The sequence below is a fragment of the Phocoena sinus genome, chromosome 11 (genome assembly GCF_008692025.1).
Source record: "Phocoena sinus isolate mPhoSin1 chromosome 11, mPhoSin1.pri, whole genome shotgun sequence".
Classification (NCBI taxonomy): Eukaryota; Metazoa; Chordata; class Mammalia; order Artiodactyla; family Phocoenidae; genus Phocoena; species Phocoena sinus.
Window position 1 is genome coordinate 17,747,999 of NC_045773.1, and position 13,904 is coordinate 17,761,902.

The 13,904-nt window shown below is 41.9% G+C and overlaps 1 protein-coding gene across 1 annotated transcript in view; it reads right to left on the bottom strand.

Moving 5' to 3' along the window:
• Positions 1-1,651: 1,651 nt before the first annotated feature.
• The window catches only part of GXYLT2 (glucoside xylosyltransferase 2), an 84,647-nt gene continuing 72,394 nt past the window's right edge, over positions 1,652-13,904 (bottom strand). The window contains exons 6-7 of the mRNA XM_032650301.1: positions 11,987-12,159; positions 1,652-6,452 (exon numbers count right to left, since the gene is read on the bottom strand). Of these exons, the coding sequence (XP_032506192.1) occupies positions 6,270-6,452; positions 11,987-12,159 (356 nt within the window). The 3' untranslated portion in view covers positions 1,652-6,269. The remainder of the gene's footprint in view (positions 6,453-11,986; positions 12,160-13,904) is intronic.

The following is a 13,904-nucleotide window of genomic DNA, read 5'->3' on the forward strand; positions in this document are numbered from 1 at the left end:
AAAGGAATAGAAAAACAAGCTAGCATAAGTGAACATTAGCGGAGTGAGGAAGAAGAACTCAAATGAAGCCAGGGAGATGGGTAGGAGGTAGATACGCGGGGACTTCCTGAGAAATTTGGACGCTATTCTAGGAGCAAAGGGGAAACACTGAGGAGCTTTACACAGGGTGGGGATGGGTTAGGGTTTGGAGGGGACCAGACTGAATGCAGAGAAATAAGAAAGGCATTAGAACAACAATCCAGGTCAGAGAGGAGAGGAATCCAGGGGGTGATGGTTTGAGTGGAGAGACAACAGTGAAAATAGAGGAATTTCTGACTGACTCAGTGAATATTCTGGAGGTAGAAGCAATACACTTTTTTTTTTTTTTTTTGGTACTAGTTTGAGTTGTTTGTGCTGTCACTTGCAATTTGAAGAGATGTACAGAAATCGGTATCAGGAGTGGGGTGCGTCAATGGGGATGTGATGATTTAGTGATGAGGGTGATGTGAAATGTGACAGGGTGAAACAAGTAATGAGCAGGTTTCTAGGATAAGGCAGGGGGTGGACTGGTGACACTGACTGACTTAGGGAACCACAAAGGAGGAGAAGAAGGGGGAACATTATGAGGTCATGATCAAGGACAGGAGGGCTACTTATAAGCTATGAAGAGCTAAAGGGTGTGATAGGAACCAAACAGAAACAGGATAGCTTTGGGAATCGTAAAACTACTGAAGCCTGAGATTTTCAAACTTTTCCACCTATGTTCCTCTAAAAAGACAAGGAAGGCAGAACTTCAGCATGTGGACCCTCTGGTAAGTAAACATCTGACCCCATGGCAGACTAATAAATAAAAATGCCAATTTTTCAATATGATACTCTTTAAGAAATCCACCAGCCATTTATTTACTGGAGGTAAGGGGGCCACAAACAAGGAATTTTTAGAATCTTGGAATTTCATGTTTTTGTGTTTATTCCTCACAACAATCTATGAGGAATCCTTGTCCTGTTCTAGTAAGTGGGAAGTCTGAAGCACAAAGATGGTCAAAACAGTTGCCTAGGTCACATGTAGGCAGAAAATGGTGGATTTAAAGGATTTAAAGTTAGGATTTAAAGTTAATGTTGTCTAAATATAGTACCTGACTCATATCTCACAAAATAATTTGATGTGGGTTCCCAGTTATTCCAGAAAACCATATCCAAGTACCTTAGCATTTTAAAAAGTTTTAAAATATGAGGAGGAAACTCAGTAGATGAACAGAATACCTTGTGCTGACTTTTAAGAGTCTAGGTATTGGGGGGAAAAAACCTTTATGTAGACTCAAAACCCTTGGTATGTTATTTTTGATTATGTTAGTAGCTAACAAGTCAGGTTCAATTTTGCTAAATAAAATATAAGAACGCAAGAACTGATTTCACATTTTCCAAATTTTCTTCACTGTATCTCAACCACCAGACACCTTTACAACCAAATAACATAATTTATAGTGTGGTATTTTATAAACAAAGAAGATTTTTAATGATTTTTTTAAAAACAGGCTAAACTACTTGCTAAACCAAATATCTCTTTAATAGCTGGAAGGACTTAAATATTACTATCTCATATTATAAAATCTTAAACTTGAAATCTTCCAAAAGAAAAGTAACACACTTCCAAAATAACACCAAAAGACAAGACTTTTTAAAGAGCTTTTAATTAAAAAAAAAGTAAAACAGGAGATGGCATTTATAAAGACAAGATAGTAATTAAATCATAATACTTATGTTCCTTTTAATTTGCTGTAATAATTCCTTTTCTTTGGAGTGTTCTTTCATATGCTCATTTCGTCCCAAAGAAAAATCACTAAAAAATAAGTTTTCCAACATAAAAAATGCATTCAGGTTCTCCTTGGGAGCTATAAACAATTGGTGCACTTTTCAGTGGCAACACAAACATGGAAAACTGCTGAAGCAGACATTGCACCTGATTCTTATATGTTCATGCATATGGTGATACAAACAAAGTGCTTTATCTTGAAGACACAAGAGAATAGTTCCAGTTCTGACCTGTGAAAATTTCTCTGTTTGCCAGAGAAATCTCATCAGCTTTTTAAATGCCAGCATGGCAATTGTGAAAGGATATCACCTAAGATGTCACCATCTATGATTCTTCAATTCACAGAGCACAACAGATGCTGGGTCTTTCTTTAAAAAAACATTCGAGGGTGTGTGTGTGTGTGTGTGTGTGTGTGTATGTGTCTGTACGTATTGTGTACATTTTCTTTTTAATTTTTGGAAAATTCTCATCATAAAGATCTGATTTTAGGATTAGAAGTTAGTTCTGCCTGCACAGGAATCCCCAAGTGCTCTGGCTCTGCCATTAATGCCAAGCATCTTGGTACCACTGGGAAGCTAACATCAAAGACAGGAAGGGAAAGGAAAAAATGAAGAAGAGGAAGATGAAAAAGTAGGAGAGAAACAGAAAGACATAAAAAAGCTCGCTTACCATACTAATAAATGAGGATATAATGATTTGTACTCTCATGGCATTCAACATATTTCTGAATTCAGTCATGAAATCATATTCATTTTGGTTTATCCAATACATGCGATTTATCTTTTTTGTATAAGTATCAGGCAATACTTATACATAACCCTAAATCTGTACGTATGTTGCGACATCTTCAGGGTGGGTTGGAGTGATTATTCCATTATTGGATCACTATTTTGTGATTGTGAGTAAGGTTTTGTACAGTTTGCTTGTTTTATAAACACCATAACTGCAATGAAATAAATACTCACAAACTCCTATAAGTCTGTATAAATATCCATTTCAATAATAAATTCAGTAAAAGTCACAACAATTTGCAGTGGAAACAGTGAATATGGAAAAGACGTTTCAAATAAATAGTTAAGCTTGGAGCAATATATCCTAAATGCTAAATTGTCCTGGAAGTTGAAAGAAAACTTAGATTTTCTAGCCAGTTAATTTTTCAAATACTGGAATTTCTGATGTAAGTCACAATTTCAGAGATTTATATTGGGAAAAGAAAAACTCAGCAAGAAAAATATGGTCAGCATTTCTAGTGACCCTGCTATTGAAAGTTCTAATATCCATGCACACAAAAATACTATACTTTGGGCTTCCCTGGTGGCGCAGTGGTTGGGAGTCCGCCTGCCGATGCAGGGGACACGGGTTCGTGCCCCGGTCCGGGAAGATCCCACATGCCGCGGAGTGGCTGGGCCCGTGAGCCATGGCCGCTGAGCCTGCGCTTCCGGAGCCTGTGCTCCGCAATGGGAGAGGCCACAACAGTGAGAGGCCTGCGTACCGAAAAAAAAAAAAAAAAAACCTACACTTTGCTATTAGAAAGTGTTCTTTCATTCTCCAGTGGAACTCTGTAGTCATACCTTAAACAGAATTTTAAAGGAAACAAGGAGAGGACAGGAGAAGATAGGAGGACAGAAGAGACCCCGTCTCATGGTCGTCCCACAGATTCGATGTGCCATAGGGGGCAATGTAACCTTTGGCAAACTTCAGACCACAGACTGCATGTTTCAGGAGTCCACTTAATGAAAATTGTGGTTATCATACTTCAAAGGCGCTAATGTCATAGTTTTCTGGAAATTATCACAGGCAGAGAAAATACTGCCTCATGGCAACATCCTAACTATAAGAAATAATTAGCACTTTTTGGCACGGGGATTAGAAGATCAGAGTTTTTCTAAATTCTCCAGCGAACTCACCTAACATTTCAGGATACAGCAAAGGAATTCCCAGGCAGAAAACCACACCAAACTCTAAGGCTTCACAGTCTCATAATGCATCATTCTAGAATGTTCTAGAGTTCTATCACTGACCTTTGCCTGAAATCCTATTGTGCATCTTCAGACTGGAACCCACAATTGAGAGTTGTGGGTAAACCTGACTCTCATAAAAGAAAAGGAATTGCTGTATGCCATGTCTTTATCTGCAGATTTTTTGTGGGACTTGCCAAAGGAGGAAAGGAACTTCTTTAGGTCTGTGAGCCACCAGCAAATCTGAGTGACATCTGTGGGGTTCGCTGACTGTGCTGAACAAGTAGAAAGAAAACTGGAATGGAAGTCAGGGAATCATCTCCACATCCTGGCTCTTTCACCAAAATCCTATTTGTGGGATACAGAATGCATCTTCCCCGTCCAAAACACAATCCCGAAACTCCCCCCACGTGCTTTAGAAATCAAATAATGAATGATGTCACCTTCAGTGGTAAAATGAGGAAACATAAAATACAACAGCAAAGATAAGAGTTTCACATCATAATGGTAATTTCCCTTAACAAAAATAACAAACCACAGGTCACCCAACTTATCAAAAGGAAAGTATGGGTTATTACTCAACCATTTTAGATTTAAATTTGTTACTACCATAATGGTGCTGCATACTAATATCGACTGATACCTATATATTCCTCGGTAGTGCTGAGACTTGCATATATTTTTTTCAGGGTAAGACCTTTTCTGCTGTTATAGAACCTATGATATCCTACTGGATTCCAATATATCGGATACCATATTTGCATTACCAAAACAAAAATTTTCATTTTATACTTTCAGATCACTGTCTATATATGATGAAAAATATTTAATATTTTTGTTTTCAAAAATTTCTCTGTGAAACGGGATGTATCTTATACACATCTGTGTGTCTTACAGAACAGTAATTATATGGAATATATTTGTTTCTTTGTATTACAATTTCCTTATTTGCCCAGTGGAGATGATACAGGCCCCTACTAAGTTCACTAAGTTGTTGCAAACATCAAGGAGATCATTTATGCACACGTTTTTTGAGATAAATAAAGCATTATGCAAAATGCCCTTACGCTAATAGCAGCTACAGGAGCAACTAGGGATTAACTTTGATTCCTTTGGGGAAAGAATACCGAACTTCCTCTACTGTAGCTAGGTGATAAGACACACCTTGGCTAACAGCCAGAATACCCTAGAGAAGAAAAAACAAATTTGAGAGACCTTTCTAAGGCTGGTGGGAAGATGAATTTTCTGGCCAGTGGAATCCACTGAACAGTTTATTTGTACACATTACATCCCAAGTCGGCCTTTAATTTCCACCTATTGCCCAAGAGTTTAAAGAGAGAAGGCCACACCTACTAAAGTAAGAGATAAAATGCTTTTGTCTCTGGGTCAGCACAAAATCACATCTCTGCTAAATAGACCGCTTAGGTTTAACACAATTACTGAATTTCCTTTCAGAAGCTGTGGCTGCATAGACATGTCTTACGATTTGGAAAAGTCTGAACAGTTTTTCTTAAAAAACAGCCCCAGATATGCTTCATCCTTTATCACTGCCCAATTAGCTAAAATCCGAATGCTTCTCCCCGATGTATTTTTCTGAAGTAGAAAAGGATAGCTTTATTGCTTTGCCAGGCAAAGGGGGATACAGCAGACTCCTGCCTTGAAAAACTATGTGTCCCCACCCCAGAGGATTTGATGAGGGGTTTTATAACAATGGTGAGGTGGGACCTCTGACAAGATTAGGGTGTGAGCAGGGCTTGTGCTCCCTTAATCTCATCTCAGGTGGTCGGTCTCCTAACCCTGATCTCTGTCCCAGACATGTTTTAAATAAAGGGTTGCAGGCATCATCCTTTTGTCTAAATTTTTAGCCTCCTACGTAAAAACCTCAGCATAGGGTCCCACTTTCACTTAGACTACCTGTTTTAGATACATGTTTATACGATGGAAAAGACAACCTCAAGTAAATATAAAAGTAGGGAAAAAAAGGCTAGAAGGGACTACACTAAAAATCATTTTCCCTGGTTAATAGGATTATGGCTAATCTCATCTTGATTTTGGTCCAATGACCTATATATTCTCTATAAGTTTTAAAAATTTGTTTTACAACAAGCATGTATTACTTTTATGACAAGGGGTGGGGTGAACCCACTGCATAGAGAGAGTCTCAAGAGAAGTGGATAAAATGTGGCACATCAGGTGCCACTGACATGGCCTCAGACACTTGGGAATCAGAAGGCTCACAAGAGTTCCTTTTCACAGCTAGCTCAACCTACTTCAACAATGTTAAGTGAGCAAAAATATCATTTTTTAAAAAAAAACAGAGAGATAAATAGCACTTTAGAAAAAAATTAAAGCATATTTCCATTTAGGGGCAACTGATTTAGCAACATTTAACAAGTCTTTTTAAACTTAGTTGTCATAGAGCACCATGAAATATTCACATAAAAGAGATCCAGGCAGCTTGCAGATGAGTATTTCCTCGTTCATGAGATGCCTAATCGACTTGCGACAATAGGAAATACTCAGCGCCTCTGGTTCGGGCCAACATGGATGATGACATGTTTCTCATAAGCCCTTTTCATGGTTTTCTCAATTTGCTTCAGAAAAACTTGTGGGATTCGTCCACATAAAGTGTGCACAGTCTCCAAAAACTTCAGCTGAAGAGGGTAATACATGGATTGAAAGAGATTGTCTTGAAAGGGAAACTGAAAGATGAGTTAAAAATAAAAAAAAAAGAAAAGTGTATTTTAGTTACTGAAATGCCATTTAAAAACGCAAATAACTTACTGAGAAATGACACAGGGAATTACTATAAACATGCAGGCACAGCTTGGTACGTTTTTAGATACAGAGGAAGGGACCTCCGAGGACCGAGGTTCAAATCCTGATTCAGTCCTGTGCAACCCCAGGCAATCACTTACCCGTTTAGGGCCTGTTTCTTTACCTCTTTAAAAAAAAAAAAAAAAAAAAAAAAAAAAGATGATTTATCTGGGCTTTAAAAGCTCTTAAAATCTGAGTGAAGTATATTTCCCAGGACAGGATATTCTATAGCACGCTCTTGCTGAGCAGAAGCAAGACTCAAGTATAAACAACAAGGTCCTACTGTGTAGCGCGGGAAACTATGTTCAATATCCTGTGACAAACCCCATAATGGAAAAGAATATGAAAAAGAATACATATATGTATAACTGAGTTACTTTGGTGTACAGAAGAAATTAACACAACATTGTAAATCAACTATACTTCAATACAATTTTTTAAAAAGACTCAGGTAGATACTTGAAATCTACTACAATAAAACACTGAATTGGGGCTTCCCTGGTGGTGCAGTGGTTGAGAGTCGGCCTGCCGACGCAGGGGACGCGGGTCCGTGCCCCGGTCCGGGAAGATCCCACGTGCCGCGGAGCGGCTGGGACCGTGAGCCATGGCCGCTGAGCCTGCGCGTCCGGAGCCTGTGCTCCGCAACGGGAGAGGCCACAGCGGTGAGAGGGCCGCGTACCGCAAAAAAAGAAAAAAAAAAAACCAACACTGAATTGTTCATATATCTTGCCTTTGTAGCAATCTTAACGAAGGAACTATGGTAATCTCATAAAGTTCAGAGTTTAACAACTACTAGTGAAATGTATCATCAGTGGACTTTACTTTAGTAATTCAGGTACCAAATATTGGTTGTCGGTTTTTTCCCAGTTAATATTGGACTTTAAAAAGAAATTATCTTCTTTTCCTATGGAATGTGTCTGTATTTCCCAAAATAAATCTTTCAGACCACCTAATTATGAACAAGAGTCAGAGTTTTATTACAGTCTTGTCGAAAGGGAAAAGGCCTCTAGTAGGTCAAGTCAAAGATCCACTGTTGGCAAGGACATTCTAAACAAAAAGACTAGAGAAAAAAGCAAAAGGGAAGTAAGAATGATGAAAAGTCAGACACTATTGCCTGACAGCAGAGTGGGTGGGTGTCTAGTTTCCTAGAACAAGTCTTAATCCCTTAAAGTTCATCAGAAATATTGCTTAAGCATGTTTATCAGAAATGTGAATTTCTTCCCAGAAGGAGATTACACATTTTGTAATGCAAAAAAGGGTTCTGTCCGAGACCATGATTGGAACACTTTTTCTTTCACAGCACAATTTAGAGCATTGATAAACTCCTTTTCATCACTGTATCCCCAGTGACAGGAACAGAATAGGTCAAAACCGTGGAGGCCTGCTTGATTCCTCTCTTTCCCCCACATCCTTCACCTGGTGCAACAGCAAGTACCGTAAACTCTACCTCTACAGCACATCCCGAGTCCGGCCTCTCATCTTCCCGACACCACCCAAGTGCATGCCAGCCCCATCTCTCACCTGGAAGGCTGCAGTAAGTCTCATAGATAGCCTTTTTGTTTTCACTCTTGCACCCCCTGCCCCAAGTTACCACGGAGATATTTTTAAAGCATAAATCAGAGCACGTCGTTTTCCTGCAGGGGCTTCCCGCTGCAATTAGAGTAAGATTCCCACCCCTCTCCTGTCCCCAAAGGTTCAATGTGACCCGGAACTCTCCCTGCTCATCTCCTCCTCGCTTCCCTTTTCTGTTCATTCTGGTTACTGTGGCCTCTTCCCTGTCGGTGGGCACACAAACTTACTCCTGACTCAGGGACTTTTCCCAGGTTATTTCTTCTACTTGGCAGGATCTCTCCCCAGATTGTCCCAGGGATCAAGGCTCAGGCTGGCAGAAGCCTCCCTGAGGACCCGAGCTCGTGAACCTTCCTCTCCATCCTGGCTGCCCATCCTGGATACCCAGCACCCTGCTTTAACCTTCCACTATCTGATAAGAGTTTTATTGATTTCTTCGTTTATGTGAGTACTGTCTGGCTTCCTCACCCAAAATACACGTTTCATGAGGAGCGGGCTTTGTCAGTCTTGTTGACTTCTGAGTTCCCAGAACCTAGAATTGTTCCTGCATAAAATAGGCTCTTCAGAGATGATTGTTGAAAGAATTACTGGCAGAACGTCTGCCTCATATATAATTTTCCTTGGGTCACGATAGGGGGAGATCACACTTACCCTTCACACAAACATACACACAGAGTTAGGGTATGTGAGTATGTGTGTTTGTGTGTGTGTGTGAGAGGGAGAGAGAGAGAGAGAGAAGGGGAGGGAAGAGAAGAAGAGGGAGGGACAGGAGGAATATTTTCAGAGAGAGATGAAGGAAGAAAGAGACATACAGCAAAAGAGAGAGAGAGGAAAAATATTTATAGAGGGGAAGAGAGAGAACAAGTGAGAAAATGTGGACAAGATAAGAAAAGAAAAGAGTGTGAAACTTCTAATTATTGAGAACAACTCTATGTCGGGTGCTGTACTAAAAGTGTAAAAACAATCATTTTGTTGAATTCTCACAACACGTTTTATGAAGTAGATAATATTATTATCCCCATTTCACAGATGAGGAAACTGAGGCTCAGTAAGTCAAGAGCACAGAGTTAATGACTAATCACCAGAAAGGGGCAAAATTGGGACCTGAACCCAGGTCTGTCGATGCCCAAAGCCAAGCCCTGACTCCACTGCACTGGGGTGCACAGTGGCAAGTGGAGAAATAGGTCTTTTATGATGAAGCCTGTCTTATATTTACTTGAATTTCAGGATGGGGTTAGTGATCGTCCTGATTGAAATGCATGAACAAAAATTGTCTTTTTAGTCCCAACTGAGGAAAATCAGTGAGTGTATTATGCAGAATCATTTATGAAACAGTTATTTGGCCCTCTTTCTGATCCACCCAGAAAACAAACAAGACCGATTGTAATTCTAGAACCATAGTTGCTCAATCCCAGGCCAGGGCTGACAGAGTACAGAACAACCTGGGGCATGGCTCTGATGTCCACGTCTGCTGCATTCTTATTTACCTTCCATTTGTACTCCTGAATGGATTTGCACCTGGAGTCAGTGTTTGAATATCTAAATGTGATATCACTAAGTACAGAACAAATTTTCTGTGTAATTAAATCACCTGGCTTTTGAGAAACAACAGCAGGAATCCCAGGAGAAGAAAGAGGTGTTAGTTTATTGGCACGTGAAATTCTTTCCCTCCACAGAAGACAATTCTGGGGATTCCAGAATTGGAATTCTCTGGGATTCTCCTTAGCAAAATGCATACTTTCATATGTGCAAAAATGCATTACTATGTTGCAGGATTCACCCTCACCTCACTCCTGCCAAATCCTTTTCATGAATCATGAGGGTTCCCAGATCCCCAAGGAAAAAACCCTCTAATAAAATCTACATGCCTTCTGTCAGGGGTTGGCAAATTTTTTCTGTAAAGGGCTAGATAATAAATATTTCAGACTCTGTGGGCCGTACAGTCTGTCACAGCTACTCATCTTTGCCTTTGTAGCATATCGGTGGCCACAGACAAGACATAACATGAACAGTTGTTGCTGTGTCCTGATAAGACTATATGAACAGAGAAATCTGAATTTCATAAAACTTTCCTGTGTTACGAAATATTCTTCTGTTCATTTTTTTCCCAACTATTTAAGAAACCATTCTTACCCCATATGTCTTACAAAAATGGGCCAGATTTGGCCCAATATTTGGCCCAAGTTGGCCGACCCCTACACTCTAGGTTTTGGAATGAAAGTTTCAAAAGGGAAATCTCTGAAAGTAGCTGTTGCTGGTTCTGCCCCACCAACTTCAAGGTGAAAGGCAATGTGGAAAGCAGTGTTCCGCAAAGTGAGGGATGCAGGTACCAGCAGGCAGTACTTGACGTGATATTAGGTGGTGAACCGCAAAGCGAGGTCCTTTCGACCTTCCCAGTTACTGCAAGAAGATAGTTCACATAGGTCTTTAACTGCTCCTGCTAAAATCAACCCCTTTAAGGGAGTAAGAGGGGGCCTCAGCTCCAGGCCAGAATAGTTGGTGTGATCTTCACACTCAGCCAGAGGCAATTACAAGGCTGTCTGGCATGTCTCGGGGGAAAGCTGCCCTCCCAGACTTGGTGCATGGCAGCGAGCTGCAGTTTTCTTTGTGTGTATAAGCCACCTTGGCTTATATGCACGTCTGCATCCCTGCCCCAAGCACCTCCATGTGGGGGCCTCCTTTGGGAGGTGGGGGGGGGTACCTTTCTCCTCCTCCCCTCTTCCTTCCCTCTCCTCTTCCCCAAGATTCATGCGTCCGTAAAGATGCAAAAGCCTTTTATTCAGGAGATATTCCTGCCTCCGTGCTGCAGCCACTTGACCCTCAGCCAGCATCCTTTGGTGTATAAAAATGGACCACCGAGAGCTGGTGCCTCTTCTTGCCTCTTGCTTGCACTGTGGCAGTCCATAAATAAAGACTTGATTGTCACTTTGGTTTGGCTCCTGGTCCTAACTCAGGAGTCCCCAACTCCTGGTCCTTGGACTGGTACCGGTCCGTGGCCTGTTAGGAGCCAGGCTGCACAGCAGGAGGTGAGCGGCGGGCAAGCAAGCGAAGCTTCGTGTGCCGCTCCCCGTCGCTGGCATTACCGCCTGAACCATCCCCCACGCCCTCCCACCCTCCCACCCAATCCGTGGAAAAATCGTCTTCCTTGTAATGCGTCCCTGGTGCCAAAAAGGTTGGGGACCGCTGTCCTAAATGACCACCTCGACACCTGCTTGTTCAATAGGGTGGAGCTGGCAACCAGGCAACACACTTAGCTTGAGCTGAATAATATTTTATTTTTATTGTATTACCTATATCCTAACCTCTGACCCTTTATTATGGCAAATAGCACAGAGTTTCTCTTTCTTTTTTTGCTTACTGTTCTCTTCTTTTGGGGGGGGGATTTTTTTTTAAATTCAAACAGAAAGTCACAAAAATTATAATCAGCTTCATCAGTTCACTCAGTCCCATGTAATTAATTTTTGTTTTCGTCTTGATCTTTTGTTAGCACTTTTATGAATTCATGAGTTTTCCATTAGAGTTCTGAAAATGCTTATTCATTCAGTTCAGCAGTCTAGTCAGTTACCAAGGGTTTCTCTGTTTGGTAGGACACTTCCTCCTTCAGCGAATTTATTTCAGAGAAAAAGAAATGAGTGACTTTCTTGGAAATATTAAGTCAAGAGTGGACAAAGTATAGTACCAGGTGGCAAGTGGATGGAGTGACATAGCGTGAGTGAGGTTGGGGAAAAGAGGTAGAACTCAATGCTTCTGGGAATTATTTGGCCTTCAAAGGGACGGGTGACCACAGCACCTGCACTGCTTCATGCTGATAAGTACATGTCTGCTGAATGGGGGGTGAGAACACACTTACGTCTCGGATTGCTTCATAGAGCGCTTTGAAAGTTGGCTGCTTCTCATCGTGGTAGACGCCTCGGTTCCCATGCAGGACAGACACGCCTTCCCGCTCGGCCGCTCTGCAATTGCTTCCGTACATGCAGTGATCAGGACGGTAGTTCCACTGGCAGGGGAACACGTACAGACACTCTGGTGGTGACAAGAGAAAGATATGTGTGTAACATCAGTGTCAGCGACGAAACCAACGTTTCCATAAACTGCACACCACACAGGATTTCAAAGCGCGTGACTGTGATTGTGACTCGTAGCTCAGATTTTACCACGTTTGTCGATATTCTGAGATCAGGAACTGAAGGAGCACACATTAGTGATGTTGGAGGTTTCACCCCAAAGAGGAGGGCAATATAGCATCTTAGACAAGAAGGCAAATGAGGGCAGCAGACAGCCTGGATCAGAATCCCAACTCTGTCACTCAAAATCAGTGCAACCTGGGTCCAGTGACTTAACCGGCCTGTGTTTCAATTTCCACCTCCGCAAGATGGATGTAACAGGATTGCCCTGTTATCTTGATGATTCAATTTTTAAAAAGCTCATGTAAAACGCACAGCAGCCTGACAAGCACACGGCGGTGGTCCATAGCATTAGCGGTTACAATCAACTCTTCGAAAAGGTTTTGTGAAACGGACCAACTTGAAAAATTAGAGTCAAGATTGAAGCAAAGGTTCTTCTTCAGATTAAAAAGCAACCAACCAAGAGAAACAAAGTGAAGGAAAAAAACAACAAACAAAATACTACAATAGGAAAACAACAACAAAAAGCAACACGAAAAGAAGTCCCCCTGTCAAGGCGACTATATACACTGTAGGTGAGCATGTGCACACGTGTCCTTGGGCGTGTTTGCATCTCTAAGCCAGTGTCGGTGGTTCTCAGCCAGGGGTGACGCCACCCTGCAGTCTCCCGGGACCACCTGGCAGTGTTTGGAGGGAGACATTGTTCGTCATACATGACGAGGCTGCTACTGGCATCTAGTGGGTAGAGGCCAGGGATTCTGTAAATATCCTCAGTGAACAGCAAGCCCCACCACTGTAGTAGTGCCAAGGTCGAGAATCTCTGCTCTAATGCTGATGGACTCAGTAAATTTCCTCTTGGTGATGAGGGATTATAAAATCAGCAATAAGCTCATAACCCCTGAGCTTCCTGGCTCCTCCTTCCTGGTGCCTTTAAGGGCCGGGGCTAGAGGAGGATGGATCAAAGTTCTCTGCAAACGTGTGCCACTGACCATGAGAAAGGCCCCGTGTGACAGCACAGAAGGCTTAGAGCAAATCAATTACCAGTGTCAGAAGAGCATCGTAAACACGTGCTTGTTGGTTGGGTTGATGTCATGCCCTTCCACCCCTGCTTAGAGGTTATTTACAGAAAACTTCGAGATGGAAAGCCAAGAATGAAGACATCATCGCACATCCCCTCTGGCAGACGGTGTGTAATATTTCTACCACTCAGAAATCACATGCCACTGGGGAATTCCCCGGCAGTCCAGGGGTTAGGACTTGGAGCTTTCACTGCCGAGGGTGCAGGTTCAATCCCTGGTCGTGGAACTAAGATCCCGCAAGCCGCATGGCGCAGCCACAAAACAAAGCAAAACATAAAACTCACAGACTGCCGTGACATCCAAGCACCCTCTAATTCCTAATTGTTCACAACACACTATGAGATTTTCCTTTTCTTGGGAGAACTCCATTCCACCAGGATGCTTCCCTCACCTGCATTCACCTCCACGCTTGTGCATACATAATCCACAGCTGGGAGAGAGCGGTGCTCGTCGTGAAGTTATACTATCAAGGTCTGAATCCCAACTCCTCTGTTAGTTGTGTGACTTTTCTGCACTTCCGTGAAGAGGGTGGATGTGAGGATAGTGGGAGTGAAAATATCTAAAC